The sequence below is a fragment of the Channa argus genome, chromosome 7 (assembly GCF_033026475.1).
Source record: "Channa argus isolate prfri chromosome 7, Channa argus male v1.0, whole genome shotgun sequence".
In the NCBI taxonomy this organism is placed as follows: domain Eukaryota; kingdom Metazoa; phylum Chordata; class Actinopteri; order Anabantiformes; family Channidae; genus Channa; species Channa argus.
In genome coordinates, this window is record NC_090203.1 from 3,446,989 (window position 1) to 3,469,986 (window position 22,998).

General features: G+C 43.0%; 1 protein-coding gene across 1 annotated transcript; it reads right to left on the minus strand.

The window, feature by feature from the left end:
* Positions 1–9,780: 9,780 nt before the first annotated feature.
* On the minus strand, positions 9,781–20,801 carry rhbg (Rh family B glycoprotein). Its single transcript, XM_067511029.1, has 10 exons — positions 20,386–20,801; positions 16,467–16,653; positions 14,310–14,460; positions 14,011–14,158; positions 13,428–13,594; positions 12,283–12,420; positions 12,019–12,152; positions 11,354–11,475; positions 10,746–10,819; positions 9,781–10,018 (listed from the first exon to the last, which is right to left on the minus strand). Exons 1-10 carry the CDS (start codon positions 20,561–20,563, stop codon positions 9,941–9,943), a joined length of 1,377 nt encoding a protein of 458 aa, XP_067367130.1. The 5' UTR covers positions 20,564–20,801; the 3' UTR covers positions 9,781–9,940.
* Between the last annotated feature and the right edge of the window lie 2,197 nt (positions 20,802–22,998).

Genomic DNA, 22,998 nt, shown 5'->3' on the forward strand with positions numbered 1-22,998 from the left:
ACGCATAATTGCATTGTGATGTTTTTTTAAGATTTCTGAGGAATTTTTATGCCCTTATTACATATTATAAGTAGACAGAAAAGCAGGGCAAAGAAAGAAAACGGGCTGTGATATGCAACAAAGGTCCACCAGCTGGGACTCCACACGTTCCCTAGAATGTCTTTTTACAAGGACAAAAATTCTAAGAAAAACACCAAGGAATGCGTCATATTAACTAGTAGTATGTGTGCATTTAAAGAGCTGTGTGTCATGTTCCTCTGTGTCATAGAGCTCATTTATTGTTCATGTTCCTTCATCCCTGAACAAAGACAAAACACACACACATTGTTTTATTTTGACCCTCCAGATCAAATGTGAATTAAATCCCCGTGGAAAATAGTCTGCAAACTGCAGGATCCAGTATTTTTTCCTTTAAAAAACCTAGTGTATGCAGTGTGTTCATGTGACATTTCCAGTAAGTCAGTCTTGCACGTGTTTCCACATGTGCTGCTGATGACTGACTGACACAGTATTGATTAGAGACTTGAACAACCAAATTGTGACGCTGAAGGAGAAATGGCCAGGAAGACTTTGGATTGTTTTCTGCAGCAACTAGCTGCTAAAATAATTGTATCAGGTTTCAGAAACAAGCAGCAGCTGAAGCTAATTGCGCGCGCACGCACACACACACACACACACACACACAGACACACACACACACACACACGTGCATGCATGCTTCAGTTTGAGAGTAAATGTGTCCTTTGCCGCGTTTATGTCTGTATGCACTGGGCTGAGTTCAGAACACAAAACGCCATCTCATGCCCTCTTTGTCCCCCATCCCCCCCTCCCACTGCCCTGGCAACTCTCCCATGATGCCCCTGCCCACGGCTTCCTGCCTCTAATGGCCGTCTCTGTGTGCCATCTCTGGAAGCCTGACATCCCCTCCAGAGGCAGAGGGCCCGGCGTTAATGGAGGCCATTGATGGGTGAAGAAAGGCTCCTTTGTGGCGCCGGGGGCAGGCGTGGGCACCCGTTTGCTCACACACAGCTTCTCCTCCGCACACACTGGGCCGGCCGCTCAGAACTGAGTGCCAACAGCGGAGATCGAAAGACAGGAGCAGCAAAGTGCCCCCTTACTGGGGAAATGGCAGAGAGCAATGGGTATAGCTGAGGGAGGGAGGGGGGGAGGGTTGGTGAGAATGAGAAAGGGAGGGCGAAAACGACAGAGGGGTAAGTTGGCAACGAGGGGGAAAGCAAAGAGGAAAGGATAGGTGGGGATAGGCCACAGCAAAAAAGAAAGGCAGAGAAAGAGCAGAAGAGATTAAGAGAATAAGACAAATTCTATTGGTGCTTAGGAAGAACGGATTTAAAAAAGAGGGACGTGAAGGAAATGGGGCACAAACCTCGCAACCAAACACCGAGTGCCAGAGAAAAGACGCCCCAGAGAAAAGGGAAATTGAGCAGCAAAAACAAAGAAGCGGAGGTTGGGATTGCCCACGTCAATGAAGCTGGGTGGCCCTGGCGAATAGAAAGTGGTGGCAGGGTGCTGGAGGTCTCCCTCTGCCACTGTACAGCCCGTCAGCCTCTCGCTGGCTCGTTCCCCTTTCTGTGATTTATAACACCTGAATTGTTCCCCTTTAACAGAGTTGTGAATGGGAGAAAAAGAGGGGAGCTGCCCGCATGCCAAACAGGGCCGTCGTTATTGATAACCAAACAGATGTGCCCACTTTGGAATGAACGACGCTAAATCTGGGCTAACGGTTTTTGTTGTCAGGGAAATACTGTACGCTGGCAGCCGGGCGCTCAAAAGAAATGTGGGCTTATTGTGTGCAATGTTGTTTTCACTCAGTCTAAAAAAAAAAAAAAAAAAAAAAAAAAAAAAAAAAAAAAGCCCGTTTCCTGGCGCCATGATTTCCAGGCGAGGTCTCTTCTTCTCTTTTTTTTTCTCACTGTTGGCTGTGAATAGGCTCCACCAGAAATCCCAAACCCACCTTTTCTCATTACATTCATTCGATTGCACCTCAGGTTTGAAAGCACATTGCAAAAAAAAAAAAAAAAAAAAAAAAACGACAAAAAACAAAAAGCTAAAGAAGCTGTTGTGCAGGTGTGAAGCTTGCTCGACTCAACGTCGCCACCTACTGGCGCGACGTCGGCCACCTCTTGTTTCCCTGCTGCGTAGCACGCAGCCTCCTGCATTGTTCAGGGCGCTAATTCATCCCAACTGCTCCGGCTGCTAATTTCCAAGCGCTGGCAGCGTGCCATGGCCGGAAGTCGCAGCGCGCACCGCCTTGTATCCGTGCGCCACCGTGGGAGAGCAGCGAGAAAGTAGTGCCATATTTGTCCCAGTATGTCATCTGTTTAACACGCCTGATTGGCTTTCACACCATCGCCTCCTAATTAAAATGCAGTGGCCCCTCGTCCCGCCTGTCCTCGCCATGCCCTAAGACAAAAGCGTATTGTGTGAGCACCTCCTGTTTTAATTACGCTCAAAAGGGAGCTGTGTGTGTGTGTGTGTGTGTGTGTGTGTGGCATCTGTACACAAACATACAGTATGTGCACACAGGGAATCATAAAACAAGCACATTTATCGTCATGTCATCCTGCACGTATGCTCCACAGTGTGTGTGTGTGTGTGTGTGTGTCCTACAACAAGAAGAATTGCATCGCCATTGCTAGGGGAGGAGCTGCTGCTGCCTCGTCCCACAGGGGAGGAAAAAGTGTTGTTGCTTGTTGCCTTTATGCAAATTGGCATCTGACAAAGGTTTTTTTAGGAGAACCACAAAAGGGGGCTTGTGATCGGAGCGCCGGGGAGAATGGGAAAGGTTAGGAGGGGTTATGGGGAAAAGACAGGGACTAAATTCTCAGCGGCGTGCACAGAGCCATCGTTACAGTCCTCTTTTCTCCCCTTTTCTTTTACCTTTTTTTTTCCCATCCCCTCTTTTCATCCCTCTCTCCCTCACATCCATGACCCGGTTATTAATTTGGTTGAGATTAGTCGCTCGTTAATTAACGAATACCTCCCCTCCCCCACACAATCTTTTCCTCTCGCCTTCTCATTCGATTGTATCTGATTGTGGGTATTTTTTTTTTCCCCCCCTTCAGTCTTTTATCAGTAGCTTTCTTTTCTGTCTTTCTCGCTGATGAGAATGAGGTAATGTGCAGTGTGAAGGCAGTAAGAGAAGAGGATTGGGTTGGTCCCCCCCTCCTCGATTCCTTCAGGGACCTTTTCAAACGTAGATAGTGAGAGCTTAACAACTGAATATGATAGTCTGAACAGCTGAATGAATTCATAATCTTAAACCGTACGAACAGTTGAGATCTGGATCCGGCAGTCGCGCTCTTTAGACCTCCACCAGAAAACCTTCAACTAAGTCCAAATTCAAATTCTGGACAGTTGCACACAAGACAGGATTCAGTCCTTTTACTTCTTTATTGCACGACTGAAAATTAATGCTGTGCCTTAATGTTGAGTGAAGTGGAGTCAAGGGACGATTCATCTAATACAAAGACCTGTGATGCATTGAGGTTCAACTGCTGGAGTCAGGAAGTGAACTCAGGCAGCAGCACGATCTGCTGCAAGAGAATTCAACTCTAGGTTTGAAAATAAATCTCAGCAAGAGTGAGAGACGTAGGTATTGCAGTGTTAGGAAGTGTTGGAGCAGTTACTGCTGACCTGAAGTATGATTTTCTGCAAAAGCTGCTGTCAACTTCGAGCTCGTGCATGAAGTAGAGCAAGCAGACTGCGAGTTGGCACGATGACGTGGAGATCGCCAGAGTCCACTTCTGGAAATGCTGGCCAATGCTTGGATTTAGGCAAATAAAAAGGAAGTGTCTTCCTGTAAATGGAAGCCCGAACCCAGAGCCCTGAAGAAGAAGAAGACCTCACCTGCTGTAAACCTAAAGCCCGATCCCACCTGCTCCATCTGTCGCAGTCCTCTCATAGAAAACTCTACAGGCATATACCTGTAGACTCAGTCCACAAGTACTGATCCTTTAATCCACAAGTACTTTGCTGGTAATTTATTTACATAATAGTATGTGTTTTCAGTAAAGTTAAATGAAACCAAAAATTAGTTGTCAGTATTTTGTTAGTTGTGTTGCGTTTTTTTTTTTTTTGTTGCTTAATTCTTCTTTTGCTGTGTTTCAGGTGCTGCTCAATACAAGTTTCAACTAATTTTGAAAAGGCGGGAGACTAATGATCAACCGCACACTTGGTGTTTATACTAAACGGTTTCAGAAGGAACTGAGATCTCACAGAAACTCACGTAATGAACCGTTGCTTTTTCACCCCCTAAAAATCAAAAAGAAAAAGTCCAAATAATTTAAGCAGCTTCATTTTTTATTACTGTAGTTAACGTCGTGTGTGTGTATATGTGTGTAAATATGCATCGCTTTTAGGACCTGAGCAGCGGTCACCTCCGAGCTTTCCCCACGTCCACCCAGCGAGCCTTTAGCGTGACTTCCTAGCTGTTCCTTTTCATTCGCGGCACCGACTCGGCCCCCGGTGAGGCCCTGCTGAGCCTCGTGCTCCCTCAATGGGCTCACTCAATTAACAGGCCACATTGCCCCCGACCTCTGCCGACCCCCTCGAGTCACGCACCTCCACAATGCCTGCAGCTCGGAGGTATGCGTGAAGTGGAAGCGGCTAATTTGGAAGAGCAGGCGGGTTATTGGGGTGGAGGTGAAGGCGTCAGGGGACTGGTGGTGGGGAATGGGAGGGGGGTCAGTCAGCGTTCTTTTGTTGCAGTGGTGTCCAGCTTGCCCCCCTTCACCCCTGATGTCTTTCATAAGGAGTGTGTAATAACTGCCTTTGTTGGTTTTTCCTCTTGTAATGGGTCCGGTGGGAGGCCTTGTTAGTGCGCGGGGTGCTAAGCCAGGGGACCTCGTGGGGACACTGGGATTAGAGGCTGCCCCTTTCTGTCCTAAATGTGATCCTTCCATGTCACAATGGTCATTCAGCCCGTTGATGAATATGATTTCCTTAGATCTTTCTAATTGCAAATCCTCTTTTTTGTTCTATCTAAGGGTCTTGAATTTTGGGTTTGCTCTGTCATCTAGGGCACAATTAAAGGCCCAGTATGCAGTTTGAAGGAGGATAAAGAGAAGTTTGAATTATGGAGTGGTACATCAACGATATAATGACCTCAAGGAATTAAGGGAATAGAAACCCCTTGGCATTAGGTCTACAGGAAGCTGCTTATTAAAAAAGAAAGTAGTTGAACTTCTTCTTTCTTTGAATTTGTTATGTTTGATGTGTCTTTTCCTTGTATTGTTAAAAAATTAGTTTTCTATCCTGTGAGGGATCATGTGAAAATGAAGCTTTCATGAGAGAAAATTCAAGAGACTTTCCTCTTCACTTAACAAAATTAAATCCTAATATGTCTAATATTTCAGTTCTGTCACAGAGTTGGATTGATGCGGCTTTTTTAATCCTGCAAATTTAAAGTGGATGAAGTGAGAATGTTGTCCAAAATGTCAGCCACACTTTTTACAGTATTTGCCGGTCAAATGAACAACTCTTAAAAAACGAGTTCCTTTTTTTTTTTTTTGTAGCATTTTATACACAAGAACATTACAAATAAAAAAGATTTTCTGAAATGTTGTTTCCTGTAAGTACCGTTCTTTTGCACCGACAGGCCCCCGTATGTAATGGGGCAACAGTAAAATTGTGTGCAGTTTGATAAATAAAATCAAAACCTGGATCAACATGATTTTCTTATTGCAGCAACATCGACAATAAAAAAATGGAAACAATTTTTACTTCTGCCTACAATCAGGGACATGGCGTGTTCAACAAGTTCCACATTGTGGTCAGACACACATTATATGTTCACGTCCGGGCATTGCAGGTTTCACTCAGACTCGAAATGAACACTGCAGCTACTTTTGTTGATTTGACAGTCACACAGCTCGGCGTTTTTCAAGGAGGAAATTCAAGTGAAGCACTCGCAAATACTCGTGAAGCACTGGAGGCAATTTCCCCTCAGTCAAGTGGCTGAAACGCTCTCCAGCTGAACAACTTCCTGCATTTAGTCGGCACCCCCCACCAGCTCCCCTGTTCCATCATCACCACGCTTAGTTGGCATCAGTCACAACCTCTCAGCAGGTCGCTGATCCTTCCAGAATGGTGACGAGGGGGCTACCATCACAGCTTTGTTCCTGGACATAATCTGGATCTAAATGAAAAACACGGCACTAAAATTCACAGCCGGGGCCCCGAACTGGGCCTTTACGTATAGTTTTTTTTTTTTTCTTTTTCTTTTTCAGTGTGCGGCTGCTACCTGTGAAATCTCACACAATGCAGCAACACTTCCAGAGTTTTCACCAATGATGATGAGACAAGTGTCTAGACCAGCGTTAAATTAACTGGGATGAGAGTGCTCTTCCAGATGCACCTCAGAAATGTTGATATTTATGTTCTGATTGCAGTTTGCACTGAGAAGTTTTTTGTGAAGCATCTCAACAAATACATAAGTATGTGGAATAATTATCCAAGCAAATGAGAAAGAGAGATGTGAAGGTAATGGGGACTCGTTTCCACTTTTACTTTTATTCCACTAGATTTTTCTACTGCTAAAGAAATTAATATTTTATATTATATAGTACAAAAATCAGTAACTCCAGGTTTTTGCAACAAATACTATGTTTGTTTGTTTTTTTATTGTCATTGTACCAATTTTTGGACATTTTTGCACTGATTCTGAGGTTGTTTCGTGGTAGAACGTAAGGTTTTCCCGTGGGTTAAGGGTAATAAACCACGGCAGCTGAGTCCACATGGAGCACAGTTATTTGCATCTATACTGTAGTGATGAGAAGATGCATTTTTGTACAAATTAGATTAATCTTATCAGGCTCTGACGTCCTGTCAGTGTGTCACATCCCCACAGTGGCTTTAGCCTCGGCTCATTACGGCCTCTACAGGGTTGTGAGCGGGCTGAGGGCTCCCACAGGGGACCAGGAGATCCTGAGGGAGCCTATTAACCCATTATGTTCACCTCCAGAGCAGTGTTAAGGACAACAATCACATATGAGCTGGAGGCTGAGCCACAGGAGGCTACAGCTGCTTAGAGCAGCCCTGTCTAGCCCGAGGCGCTGATCAGCATCATTCAGCTGTGCCTTGCTCAAGGGACACATGTGGAGAAGTTGGGTGGTAGGGTCACAAGTGCAATATGGTCTCGTGGATTTAGATGCAATATTCCATTGAAAGAAAGTGGCACAATGTGTAAAACGCTGGTACGATCAGGGTTCTCCATGACCCTGACATCACCGATACTGGAGTCAGTTTTCAGGCTTTATAAAGAAGAAAAATCTGGTGTTGTTGTCCTTGTCTTATTCTTTTAACGTAGATAAGTGCACAAAAAGTGCGCAGTGAACACAGTGACAAAATATCACGGTTGTCCACTTGTTTCAATTTCTAAATAAAAGATGATTTTCGTCAACTATTGCCAAAATTCAAACTTACACAGGCGACGAAAATGACCTCTGTCCCTATTCCGTGCTACTATTCCAAGTTATCACTTGCTTCTTTGTATTAAGGTTGTGTTTAGAAGTTGTGTGATGGCAAATTCACAGTCTGTAATATAAAATCGTTTGAATGATATGATGATTAGTATGTTATTACACAATTCCAAAAGCAGCTTACACAAAACAACTAACATGAAGATGTCATGTAATATAATAAAAGCTGTGGCACAGGCTTCCGAACCACAAGAAGATTTCTTTTTTTCTTTTTTCCGAGTCTTTAACATTGATGATGCCAAACAAGCACAACTCCTGAAGACGTTTTAGACAATAGAAGAATTAACATAATCGTGATTTTTTTTTTTTCCTCTGCATTTTAATTAGCCCTATGAAGCTCAATTAAGCTCTTCAGTACGAGCGCCTATTCAGTAAACAGCTGTCCACCTGTCTTCTGCTTCCTGGGAAAAGGCTGTGACGCCCGTTCACGCCAAGGTACCATCACCAAACCGTGCTAGTGCGTGTGTACGTGTGTGTGTGGGTGGGGGAGGGGTTTAAGTGAGGCCCTTGCAAGGGGCCTTCTATATGTAGGGCGATTAATGCCACAGAAAGGACATCATTTACGTATGCTAATGCTGACACAACCTAAAACTCCACTAATGTGTTGGTATTAATAAAATGTTTGTAATATAAAGTAGGTGATGAGACATTTCAGGACCTTAGAAAATTGCATGTAACTGAAGTAGCTGAATTTTATTTGTTTGACCAAAGTGAGAAGTATGAAAATAAAATGCATAGTTTAATTCTGTTACTCTGACTAAATGAGCAGGTGACACAAACAGGCACATTGTCCAACAGGCCTATTGTCAAGATATGAAATGCCATCTTTATGTAAATGGTACTATACTTCAAACATAACCCAAACATCCCCTTCATGAATATAAACTCACATTGTTATTATTAATAAAACAAACGTTATTTACATAAGATTGTTTGCTGCTCTGTTTGTATGTTTACTAAACCTTCTGCCACCACGACCCGACTCCGAGGCGGCGGAGGATAATGGATGGACGGATACATTTACTTTAACCATCTGCAAACACAAAGCGAGAACTTGCCATGAAGTCCAGAAAAACAGCGGTGGCTCCAAATGTACCATAAAAAGGTCGCACTCATGGAACGAGCACAGGCCCAGGGGCCCGAGAGGTCAGGGAGGGAGAGTTCACAGTTCGTGCTTGCTAAGCATCTTCCTCCTCCTCATCAGTGGCACTGATCACCCACCATACCCAGGCTCAGTGGAAACCATATCTAACAAGGAAAACCGCTTCCTTTGGCTGTTTGATCCTGAAAGTGAAACTGTGTTAATGACGTGGTGAGAGACAAACCCCATTTGGACAGGGGTGCATTAACCCCTTCCACCATAATTGTGACACAGTCATTAAGTCTTCATGAAAAAAGGGACTAATGATGACTTGCCTTCATCATAACAACCCGAGACTTGATTGCTTTGCCACTCTGCAATGATTCAGTCACTCACAAACTGTAGCAACCGCCCAAACAGGGCTGGACTTCTGAGGAAAAGGAGCAGAAATTAATCCATTCTATGTGCAAAATGCAATGTTTCTGCGTATTTTGATGGCGACTGTGATTGACAACCACATTTAATTCTGCGTCCACTATTCATTCACCCCTCGTTATAAAATATATACGGTTGAAGGAGCCATGAACAAAACAAGCCAAATAATGATCCAACATTGTGCTTCAGAATACTTTAATTCCACAATGACTTCTTTTAAACACTGAATGCAACTATTACCAATTACATTTATACCAGCTGGAAATTATAAAACTACCTAAAATCTGTTGAATTTTGTCTAAAAGTCCTTAATGAAAACAAAATGTAAAGTTACTGAACTTAATAGTAACATTTCTATATAAAATTAAACATTAAAATGAAAGAAAATGTCAAACCTAAACTATAGGAGATAATATTTAAAAAATGGTTTATTTCAACAAAAGACAGAAGTAAAAATATGAAAGTCGGACTCATTTTCTGCAGGATTCTTTGGTTTGAACTGGCTCTGTAACAGTGTCTTGGTCTGGTGTAGGGTACAACCAGACAGCACCTTCACATAATCGTTCACATCATTTTTCCCATGCAGCATTTTTACAGGCCTGTGGCTCAAAGTAACATTGTTCTAGATGGAGCTCTAGTGGTTGAAGCCGTCGACAACATATGAAAAGCTGCTTTTTACTTTTAGTAATGGGTGAAAAATTTCAATTTGAGCTTTTACACATCCAGACATTTGGCAGGTAGATTATTTGTTTGTTTTTACAACAAGTGTGTGTGTGTGTGTTTGTGTGTGTGTGTTTGTGTGTGTGTGTGTGTGTGTGTTTGTGTGTGTGTGTGTGTGTGTGTGTGTGTGTGTGTGTGTGTGTGTGTGTGTGTGTGTGTGTGTGTGTGTGTGTGTGTGCATGCTTCTGTCTCCATCTGTGTGTGTCTAGCTGTTGAGCTTCTCAGACTCCTCCATCCTCACAGCTGTCGACTGGTTCTCATGACCGTGATCACCTTCGGGCACCTGAGACATCAAATAAAGAAGGAGATAATTGAGTTTTTTCAAGGTGCACGTGGTCCTGCAGGTGTGAGAAACTACTGCTCACCATTGTGATCAGTCATATTTGATGTCTTTAATGGATAATCTTTGCATATATAAACATATAATTAAAGGTTCATTCATTATGTGGTTGAGTGCATTTGACCTTTATTCATTTTCTATTTAAAAACATGGGAAAGTGTCTATTTTAGTGAATTTGTGTATTGAAATTAGGAGGACACACATCATCTGCCTCATTCACAGATAAAATGTAAAGTGTGATGAGACACATCTGTGCTGCACATCTCACTGTTTCCCTCATGTGAATGACATCAGTCTAAAAGAAAAAAGGGGTCTGACATCATGCAGGACGTTCTTCTACACCTGGTTGACCACTGTGAGGTGGAGACTTTGCTCCCCCTGCTGGTCAGATGCTGCTGATCTGATCTGATCTGATGGCGCAACATCACCATCATGTGGCTGAAAGACGACATGCTCAAGTGTTCCTGGGAAGTCTGGAAATACTTCAGCTCTTGCTTTCCACTTGGTTAAAGACTTGGTTAGTCTTAAACTCTTGCACTAACTGAGCTCGGCCTTTATTTTCCTGCAGGCTGCCACTTTCCAGATGGCTTCTCGACAGGTTTAAAGAGGAAATTTCAGAAGATACAACCAGCAGGATAAAGCCTGTGCATCTTATTCTGTCACCACTCACCTCCCAGTAGATGCTGTCCTCAAAGCACAAGGTGTCGGGGGGAGCGCCGAAGACTGGCAGCTTCAAAATGAAACCTAACACAACAGGAGAACAGAGAAGTGGATAAAATCAAATGTTTTAACGTTAATTTCAGTGTCAGCGGCGAAAATGTGCACAGAACCACGCCTCACACAGCTTCCCCACTTATAGTCAGAGTATTTTGTGGTTTTATGGAAACCTGGGCAGGCTTTTATTGCCATTTGAAGAAACCTGCAGTAGCATGTGATCCTTGTGGGCAGAAATAAGAAGGTTTAAAGACAAACTCTGTATAATACACATGAATGTCCCAGATACAAACTGGGACATTAATGTGCATGTGGAAGATCTCTCAGAGATCTCTATGATCTCTGTAACATACTTAGAGGTATTTGATATTTCTATCCAAAGGGTTTCAACATAACCCAGATATCAGTGGGTGGCTGGGATGCAGGAGTCTCCTTGTTCAAAGCTCACACACCATGTTTGTCTTTGAGTCAAACCAAAATCAGCTCTTTACTCCGTCTTCTCCACATGATCTGTCCAGTTTCAGAGTGATTTATCAGAGTAAATGAGGAGGACAGGTGACCTACCAACAACAAGGCCTCCCACCAGGGCGAAGCCCAGGGTGACAGCGAGGGAAATGGCCTGACGAACGCCCTGGTAAGAAGCTTCAACTTCCCCACTCGCCACGTCGGGGAACACATCTTCCATCCTGAGACACACGTGGAGAAAATGACAAGTCAGGGGAGATTCAGCACTGGTGAGTTGTTGTGGCGTAACCGCTGTGGATAAACAGGTATTTATTTTGGTGCATCATAGGTTTCCTGTCAGGCCTAAGCATGTTGCAATAAATGAGAAATGTGTGGGAACCCAGAGGAAAAGCTGAGAGCTGTCGGCGCAGTTAATGCGACTTTATCTGTAACTAAGCAGGCTCCTGCTGCCAAACTGTGACTAAAGTGCCCATATCAGCAGAATGCGGAAATTCAGGGGCAACCACTGCTGAGGGTTTGGGCCTGTGCTGGAAAAGAGTCAGGTTCAGGCTTGTTGAAGCTACTTTTCCTTCTGAAACATGACCATAATCGCTAATTGCACATCATTACAGAGTGGAAACACAACCTATAAACTCAACTTTGTTGCTTGATGTTGTAAATGTATCGATGTAGAACAGCAATTTCTAAGCGAATCCAGAGATCTGACTTGGGATAAAACCAAAAAAATATGTTGCAGGCAGACATCAGATATTTGGACCGTTTACCCGTTTCCGTAAACATTCACGGTTGCCACGGAAGCTGTGATTGCGCCCACGACAGCGCCCAAGACGCCGGGCATGCCGTGCAGGTTGTGAACCCCACAAGTGTCTTGGATCTTTAGTTTTTCCTCTAGGATTGGCTGCAAGGAGGAGGAGGAAGAGGATGGGGAGGAAGAGAAGGAGGTGGTTACGTTTCAGTACTGAAACAGGAAGAAAACAGTGTTTCAGCAGTCGTTTCACAGAAACCAAAAAAAGCAGAATCAGTCCTACTGAGAGGTACTTGAAGCCCAGAACAGAGATGATACCGGCCAAGAAGCCGACAATCATGGAGCCGAAAGGCGTCAGCATCATTTCACCAGCTGTCCCCACTGCGACCCCACCAGCCAGGGCAGCATTTTGAATGTGGACCTATGGACCAAAAAAAAAAAAAAAAAAAAGGATTATTACACTTAATGTGCTCCTGTTGTTTTTGTTGTGTTGTTGAAGCGTTTTGTAGGATTAGAGTTAGGTTTGTATTAGCTGCTCTGAATGAGAAGCTACAAAGCGCTGCCATATGTCTCGTGTTGAATATAAAAGGAGAAAACTCTTAATACATCACACACACACACACACACACACACACACGAGGTATTACTGTGCAAAGACAGACAAGGGGGGTCAGACGAGGCCAACGGTACAACAAACTGCACAAATCCGTGATGTAGATTTCAAAATCGCATAGTGTACAATTATATTTAGTTGAGAAATCAATAATACACAGAATTGAGTCTGAGCAGCAAAAGCTTCTCTGTTTCTCTGTGCTGTGGCTTCATGTTACTTGAAATGTTATCGTTTGAATTTTTGTTCTCTCAAATAGTTTTATTCAACTTTCTCTGGAAAGAATGTCCTTCTGTGCATGGAATGTCTGATTAGACACAGTTATGAAAGTATGTCCATTACCTTTCCAACTCTCTGGGTGTGTGTGTGTGTGTGTGTGTGCCATGATTTGATTCTCTGATTTGACACATAAAAACTTTTGGTTTGTGACATGCTGCAGCTTCATTCGCATCATGTGATGATAAGGCAGAGAACGGGTGGAATGTATTACAGACAAGCTGATTCCATGCACTGATTGGTTTGTCTCTACCATCAGCAGGCTGATATTTGGTACAGTATGTCCACTCACTCATAGATCTGATTCATATCATTGCAGGAATGTGTCGTCTTGAGTTCAGCACTGATGCAATATTGGACTCACATTAGCCTCCATGTGCCCCATTGCACAACTTCAGCCGTGTTATCAGCTGACGCACTCATCAGCTGCTGAGTGCGTCAATTGTTTTAAACCTTGACAAGTTGAGATCAACCCTGCAATGAACCACTTTCTGTTCAATTTTTAAAGTTGATACGGTTAAAGATTTTTCTTCGGATCTCACCATGTCCAGCTTCCCATCGTGTGCAGTGAGGGAGGACATGGCGTAGGTGGACAGAGTGCAGGCAGCCAGGGAGTAGTACGTGTTCATGGCTGTGCGGTGCTGATCATCTCCGTGAGCCGTGATGGCAGAGTTGAAGCTCGGCCAGAACATCCACAAGTAGAGGGTACCTGAATGTTGGCGCAACAAGGAGGACAAACAAATCCAGCCGAATTAAATCCTTTTAATGGGAACAAACTCCAGGCGTTTGTAACTGCAGCCCTCGGCTTAATTATTGAAAGGACTGAACAAGCATTTACTGTAGGAGCAGCTGAACACTGAGGGTTAATCAGTTCTATCCTGACATTAAGTTCAAGATTGCCGCTCGTCTGACCACAACGTTCATTTTTTTCAAGTGCCTTTTGTAAAAATGTTGTTGATGGAAAAAAAAAGGGAAAAATTAGTGTGCAGCAATCCCAAAGTCAGATCATGTTGTAGCCACTAAGTGGCACCGCAAAAGGAGGCTTTTGCTTGGGTGTAAATAATGAATGAAAAGGAAAATAAATGAAAAGACTGAAATGAATGAAGCATCTTTGTGCGTGTTTACCGATCATAGCGAACAGGTCCGAGTGGTAGACTGAGCTGTTTCTGTGTTTGCTCTTGTTCAGGTTGGGTCGGTACAGGACTCGGGTCACCATCAGGCCGAAGTAGGCTCCAAACGTGTGGATGGTCATGGATCCTCCAGCGTCCTTGGCCTGAAGCAAAGTTAGTTCACACCTAAGGCTGTAAACTGTGTCTTGATAAATACACATTGTGTATAAGGTGCTGGTAAGGAACAATTCAGTCCAAAGTGAGAAACAAACACCAAGCAGCAGTAATCCAAAGTAAATAGTACATGTCACTTACCCCCAGAACGGTCAGCAGGATGAACTCATTTATGGCGAACAGCGTGACCTCAAACATGGCCATGATCAGCAGCTGGACGGGGCTGGTTTTGCCCAAAACGGCTCCGAACGAGATGAGCACAGAACCAGTGCAGAAGTCGGCGTTGATCATACTGAGAGTGACAAAGTTTAATGAACAAGCCATGTTTTAAGTAATAAAAGTTACAAGGTTTCAATTCCTGTTTTTTTATGGCCTCAGTTGTTGCCAATATATGCAATAAATCTGAAAAAAACGATTTAAAAGATTTTTTAACTCCAATTTAAAAACCTCTTTGAAAATAATAAAGAGCAAATTAATGTGTTTATAAAGGGTCAGAAACGTGGTAAAAATCCACGGGTGGCAGGTGAGAAAGGTCGCACTCCATAGACCACAGACAGCTCCTCCCATTGTTGGGCCTTCGGGGAGTCAGGGCTGCACCTTCTTAAGCCTGGTGTAACTTGCAGTCTCTTGGTTTGAGCCTGGCAAGACTGTTAGATGTGGACACAAAGCAGACTGCAGGCCCTGTTCTCTGGATGCATTTGCTGAATGGCTGTTTTGACTCTCTGGTCTTCAGGTAGCCCTGCTTGTACGTTGGCATTTTGATAAAAGCTTTAATAATTTTATATTAAGCAACTCACCTAATCGTTAGGTGTGATGCTGCTTGGAGCCATTTGATGCACTTAAGTCTACAATGAGCGAGTCCTGTTCCACGCACTAGGCTGAAAATCCTTTGAGGAGGTAATGTGAGCAGAGGGTCGTGGTAATGGCACGTGTTTAACTCGTACTCGTCCTTGTACTTGTACGACTTAGTGCCAGTCTGCTGGACGGCTCATGCTTAAGTTTGGAACCAACCGTCCAGCTGAGCACTGTTTCAAATGAATGGGTGTGTTTTACCTTCTTACTTTTAATTATTTCGTTTCTACTCTGTAAGCTGCACTTGCAGTATTAATAATTGTAGTTCTTTTCTTTTGTAGAAACAAGGAAGGAACCGTCGGCAGCAGGCGAGGCCTCAGCTCCTCTTCATTGCACGTTGGTAATACTGAGTGGCAAACACACGCAATACTTGGGATTTAAAGAACCTATCTGAGTTTACAGGGTTGGGTTTTTTATAGCATGTGGGGTTGGTATTTACTGGGGGCATCTCCCTGCAGTGAGATCTTTATTTGCCTACTTTGATATGCTTACACCAACTTAAAAATACCAGGGTACTTTTTATTCTGCCTTCATATCTGATACTGGTATTTGTTAATAAACCCATGTTTTGTAAGTCTGATGCACGTCTCTCACTCTTTGAGTACGATGTGAAATTAGATGATGTTTCACTTTCGCTGTATCCTGGGTCACAAATTTGGCATATTTTTTTATTTTTTTTAAGTTATTGGGTTGATTAGTTGTGTTTTCACATTGTGCTTTAAATGTTTATTTTGAAGCAGGACAGCGGCTGGCATTCGTGGTTTAATTTTTCGAGCTTAATTTTGAAATCGTCTCCAAGCATGTTCCTCCTCAAGCAGAAAAAAAAAGTGGACAAACATGCTGAGACAGAGCCAGAAGCCGGTGCATCTCTCCCCCAGGTCCAGCTGCTTCCTTTGAATGTGTTGTGAAATAAGATGACATTTCACCCTGTAACCTGGGTCACACAGGGGTCATATGCCGGGTTGCAACTGCTCCAAAATTCCACTGAGACAAAATGTATAAAACCACCTTTAATGTACATAATATAAAATGGTATCTAATTACGAGAGTGATTTATTTAAGCTTCAGATATGCTCCGTCCTCACTCTGGCAGGGTGAGTGGCACCTAACGTGGCCAATCTGTGTGGCTTTCGGAAAAATGTTTGCCAGTGGTCATACTCACACTGAACATTGTTGCAACAATGACACTCGCCAAACCAGACTTTGGGGTTCAAATGTGCTTTGGCGTGACACGGATCGCCCAAAGTGAGAAGACATTAACTGCCTGAAAGTGTTGATATTAGCCACCCAGTCCCAGTTCTCTCCCTTGGCTCTAACCCTTGGCTTTGCACATTCAGGTGAAGTGGTTGTCAATCTGTTGTCTTGTCTCTAATAAACTGTGTGGCACAATGAGAGTCCTGCTTTAAAGAGTAAAAGAAAGGACTGACACGCATGTGTATCATGTACCTCTCCACCCCGATGTGGATCTTGCCTTCGTGCATACCGTGGAAGAAGCCCTGCATGAGCGTGGCCCATTGCAGGGACATGGCTGCAATAAGGAAGTTAAAGCCCACGCTACCGAATCCGTATCGCTGCAGGAAGGTCATGAGGAAGCCAAAGCCCACGAAGATCATCACATGCACATCCTGGAAACCTGCACAATATGGATAATGCCAGTTAGGATGATAGAGCTCCTGAGCCCGGACCACTGGTGTTAGTCAGAGGCTCCTCAAAGAAAAGCTTCATTGACTCATTCGATTAGAACTGCTTTTCATGTGGGACTGAAAGCTTGAGGGTTCTCGGGCATAGTCCTAAACTGGTGGTTCAGCATTGAACCTTCACTCTGTGACTGTTTTGACGAGTCACAACTTTTGGGTGGACAACTTGTGTCGTTTGCTATTGTGACACACAGATACAAACTATGACATAGAAGCTCACAAGTTAATTTGACAATCAAAAGACAGTTACCTTCTTCAATAATTGATTGTTCCCTAAAATGTTTTTGCACAGAGCCCAAAATACAATAGTTAAAAGATGTGTTGTGTGAGTCATTTACACTCCAACTTCTTTTCACTTCGACCCAGACAGCACAGTAACTTTCCTCCTTTTCTATTTTGACCTAAATGTAGATGTGATAAGTTATTAAACAAGGTGAAAACCATCGAGAAGGAAACTGTAGAGTCAAGGCAGCGGCAGTGTGGGTCTTACTGTCGGTGGATTTCTGTTGAAGCAGTCACAGCAAAAACAGACAATTTACTATTTAGTTCAATTATTTTCTGGTTTTGTGTAAAAACAAATTCTTTTACATTTTTTCCATAAAAAACAACAACATCTTTTTTAATCACTAGATTGCTTTTTTCTGATGAACGTCTTTAGTGGACATGAACCTTCTCGCTACCTCAACTACCACCAACACCGGGGATTTACAAAATGCACACTTTCCTGCTTGAGATAGAAAGAGAAGAAAAAGCTCTGGCGAGTGTAAACTTATCTGTTTACTGTACAGTGTTTTCCAGCCGTGCACAGCGATGGAGGATGTAGGATGTGTATACACAGCACTGAGACATGAGGGTGATCGGTGACAGTGAATGCGTCTGATTAAAGATTATCTGACATCTAATTGACCTTTATTCGCTCAACTGGTTTTTCTATATATTTCTATGTGGCACAGTCTGTCGCCCGCTGGGGTTTGAAACACTGCTGCAGAAAAAGTTGGTCACTTATTTATAACCTTAACACAATTTACTGATTTTTTTTTTTTTTTCAAGTTGGAGTATGTATCCAAAGTTGATCTTTGGGTGAGTGGCAGGTTACATCCTGAGCATCACACATGGGTCCATGCTGGACGGCAAACAAAACATGTAATAGATCTGTTGACAAACCAATGAAAGACTGATGAGCATTTTCTCATCTACCACTTATTATTAATGCAAACGTTAAACTTTAAGAAACTTTCTACAGCCGTTGAACTATGTCACACTATTTTACAGAGTTTGAACTGAGGATCACAGCGAATCAGAAATTCTCCTACATGGAGGAAATGCTCCCGAACTCCAAAGGAAACGAGTTCAGCATCATGACCCGACAAAGTTTCTCAACGCTACTTTTTTTTTTTGGGCCAGTTTAGTTTCACACTAATACTCTTGTCACTGACAAATGGGTTTGTATTTGAAGCTTTGAGGTGAACCTGAATTTCACGTTTCAGGGCTCCTCCTACCTTCTGTCTATTTACATGGACACAAACCAGCCTATTTCCTGAAGCCATGCATGGCAGCAGGTGTTAGGACAATATCATTTTTCTCCATTTGTCCATGTCAGAAATATATACATTTATAACTGTGATTCTGTGGCATTTTTTGAGTTTTGTTTTTTTTTAGCCTTTTGTTGCCTTGAAAACGGCTTCTTGACACTTTAGAGGTGGTTTCAACATAAGAAGACAACTTTTGGGGTGAAATATACTAAATTGCTGAAAATTGGCCTTAACTTTTAGATTTTGGTGCAACAGTGTCAGTCTGCGAAACGGCAGTTCAGCTCCGCTTCAGGATAAAAGCAGAATCAGTGACAGATTAGAGTTATCACAGTTGCATTTGGAATATTTAAACATAGTTAAAAGTATGCGTTAATTAGCTTTTTTCTGCTTTTTTCACCTCTGCCTGAGCGACAACGCCTCACACCTGAGGCAGGGTTGCGCTTGTTAAGACGTGTCCACGAGCCATCAGTCATGTATTTTAAAGTAAGATCAAACTAAAAAAAACCTCTGCTACAACTGAAAATGGAAATGAACAAAGTTGACATAGGAATACGGTTGTTCCAGCTGTTATTTTATCTATAAATGCACAGTTAGTGTAACGTAAACTGTCTTTTGATAATAAGTGATGCTTTTTCCAGTCCATAAACTGCCGTGAGCAGGGTGGCTGCTGGGTGTTTGTACAGTGCATCCTTCATGCAGTTTGCATAAGGCAAGAAAACCAAACGCAGAATGACTAAGGTCATTTTATTCTTAGCTAGGTGCCGAGTTCGCTCTCTATAAAAACAGTGACCATGCCGATAATATGGAAACAATACTGGCAGTCGACATATGAACATTTTGCTGCTATAAATATACATTTCTTAACAGTTTTTTTTTTTTTTGACACAGTAAAAATTAGCTGCTTGGTTATGGCGTAGTACGTTTATACTCGTTTATACATTTATAACTATCGATTTGTTTATGCTTGAAAAAGAAATCACACGGTTTCATATGTGAAGATTGTTTCGTTAACTTTTGATCCATCTGAGCTTCTTTTCGGCAAAAATCTGGAATGCAATGGAAACGAAGCACAGTTCATTTGCGGAGGGAGTCGGGGAGATGCCAGCTTCCGGGTTGTCCAAACAGAAAGGCCACTCTGAATTAATTCTTTCTGCTATTGGAGATTCAAGGAAATGTTTAAATTCCGTCACTGCATTACTCTATATTTATTTGGTCTTGATAAATTAGTTATGGCTGGTTAGTGCTGTTTGCAGTACATGCATCTAATATGGCTGGACGTGGTAATGAGCATTTAACAGGCTGTAATCAGTAGCTGTTGTTCCCGTCCAGCCTACGAACAACAAAATCTTTTGTCCGCACTATCAGTCCAAATAAATCAGGACATTAACCATCAATGGAGCTGCTTCTATGGGAATTTAAGATGTTCGCCCCCACAAAAGAACAGCAGTGTCTAATTGGGGAGGGAAAAATGCGGCTGCAACTCGGCAACTTTTCATCTCTTTAGAAACATGTTGTTGTCCAGACAAAATGTGTGATGGTATTAATAGCTTGATCGGAGTAGCATGCAAGCAGGGCGAACATGCAGCTCGCTAAGAATCCCTGAGTGAGCACGTACAAGAGGGAGACAAAAAACTGTAAATGTAGAAATGACTGTAAAATCAGATTTCAAATGACACTGGAATAGAGTGACATTTATCTATTTGTCATTTTTGCCATTACCATTCGAATCCTGCACTTTTTGCTGAGTAAAGTAGGTTCTTAGATGCCACATTCAACACATAAATCAGAACCTGTGCATGATTTTATGTGTAACCTGATTTTATGTCTCTAACCTAACAGGAGAAGTTAGTTAGTTAGTTACAGGACAAGTGCAGCATGAACGATGGTAACTGACATCAGACAAAATGCTCAAAGACGTTATTTTTCGAATTTGAACTCAAGGAAACCTGATACTAACTGCATGTCTTAAAGAACATGGTAAACTTTGATGGCATCATGTGGATTTCAGTCATATTGTCTCCATTAATGATTAAAACAAACTTTTATTGGAGCACATTCTGGAAAAAAGATCCTCTCGACCCCTGACCTTTACTGTCACTCTGACCCTGAACCTCCACACATCAACAGGAAACTCACTTGGGTAGCGGTAGTAGAAGTCATTCTCATAATCGGAGTGGTTATGCTTGTGCCATGCCTTTGCGTCCGTCTCGTGGTCATACTGCACCAGCACGCCGAAGAGGATGATGAGGATGATCTCCATGATGAAGCAGGTGATCGGCAGCTTCAGCCGCATGTTGGTCGCTGAATCTGTCATGTTTTCCTTCCAGTCAGACGAAGGGGAGAAGTTTAAACGCAACTCCCTGTTGGGGCTTGGGGACAAAAGCGATTTACAAAAAGGTCCAGCAGAGAAAGTTAGACACGCTCTGTCCCTCTCACATTCACTCAGGGAGTGTCCTCAGTGCAGAGACGGGAGGCTGATGAGTGTGTGTGAGGGAGGAAGAAGCAGCTCACAGACAAACACAACACACTCGTTTTGCAGGTGAGCTTTTGTTCTGCTGGTTCACACCTACCAGACCTGCCTCCTCCACAAATAAGGCCAGGTTCGGTTTAGCCCTGCCCCCCTCCTAGGTGCTTAAACTCACCTGACTTTTTGACAGAAACAGCCATACAGTAGGTAATGCTTTGCAATTCAGCACACAAAAACGCATTCAGGAGCAACTCACTGGGAGGCACTCGACTGATGAAACCGTGAGTAGTTCTCTGAAACAGGAACAGACATTCCTGACTACCTGTGAATCAGCCCTGAAGGAGCAAACTAGTAGCAGCTCATTACATAATCATTAGTTGCTCCTCTGTGCATTGCCAGTGACACATCATACTGATTAATTACGAAGCAGATCCTCAGCAGGATTCTCAAACACACAAAGAATAGAGACAGTAGAGACATAGAAACAACATCCAGCAAAATAATATTTATTTGACAATAAAATCAAGGACAGATTATGAAGGAAGGAGTCAATTATCTCTTTCACACACCAGCTAATTAATTTAGATGAATTATTCCACACAGTGACAGCACAGAAGCCATAATTAGATCTTTCCTGTCCTTCACAGAAGCTGAGACATTGATTCCTGCCCTCGTAACATCCGGGCTTTGCTATTGCAACGTTCGAGCGTTAGAAAGCTCCAGAACACTGCAGCTAGGATTCTAACCAGAACAGTCACATTGCGTCCACTGGCTTCCTTTAAAGTTCCATTCTGATTTTAAATGGCACCAGTGTGTCTCAGTCCCTATGTTCCATCTGGACTGGATCAGCTGGTGGAAGGGACTTTTCATATCGTGCTTCCCTAATGTAACAGCCTACAGTCTTTTAAAATTAGACATTGCCACTTACAGTTAGAGACATGTTGTCACCCTTACTGTATGATTTATTGTTTGATGTGTTTGCTATTATTGTTTACATTGTTATTAGTTTTTATTGTTTATTCCGTTTTATTGCTGATGGGCATTTATGTGCTTGTGACTGATGTGCAGCACTTTGAAAAGTGAAAGGGGCTATAGAAATAAAGCCTATTACAAAACCCCACTGAAAAATCCTGAGTGAGTTTTTAACCAGGGGCAGAGCCAGAGGGGGGACCTTGGGCGGCACTGGTCACCCCCCAAAAATCTGATTGGCCGGCCCAGTTGGGACAACATGGAACTATGAGGTCTTCTATATATGATGGAGCCTGACCGTTCAGAGCTTTATATGTAAGACGCAGGGTTTTAAATTCTATTCTAGATTTAATGGGAAGCCAATGGAGAGAAGCTAGTGAAGGTGAAATACGATCTCTCTTGCTAGTTCCAGTCAGCACTTTGGATTAGTTGCAGGCTCTTTAGGGAGTTACTGGGGCATCCTGAAAGTAGGGAATTACAGTAGTCTAAGCTAGAGGTAACAAATGCATCCATCGATGAATGCAGAAATTTGAGTTTACATGACATGGAAAAATAAGTTGCTGTATTTACCAAGATTATTATTTCAACACAACAAATCAGAAAATTAGTAAATTGTATCTTGGAAACCCATATTTAATTAAGAGGTGGTAACAGGTCCTTCAAATCAGTTTGTAGTTTGCCTATTGGCTGTCATGGCTACGTGAAGAAACATGACACCAAGTGCAATAGGATGATCCGTTTTATTTTTGGACAGTCATGTTTCACAGCGTGTGAGGAAACACACACTGTTTGTTGCTTGGAAGATGAAATGGCAGCCGTACTGTCCTTTGGCCTCAGAGCAGTTTACTCAACTTGCTGAGAAAACTGCAACAGCACACATCATTTGCTTTCACAGCCTTTCACAGTCGCCTGCCAGTGCCTCTGACGAGTGAATTCACAGGATTAATGATTAGACCACCAAAGACTGCAGTACAACCTGGGGGTGGGGTTAGGAACTCCTTAGTTTGCATCCTGCCCCTCGTGCTCCTTCCTCCTTCCACGGCTATGAAGTTTAAAAAGATGTCACTGGCACCTGTGTCCATCCTCCCATCCGCAGAAACTGCCTTGTCTCCAGGGAGGACAATGAACCGACAGGAATGTTGTTATAAGTTTTGGAGATTTATTTCGGACCACACGTGTCGGAGAGAAGCCACGAACTCTGCAGTGGGACCGAAGGCCTCTGTCGGCTCAGCATCCCTTCTTTCTGGCCACCTGCCGTCAAGTAAGTCTGACCTGTAATTGTGTCACACTAGCAAATGGCTCAATACATTACT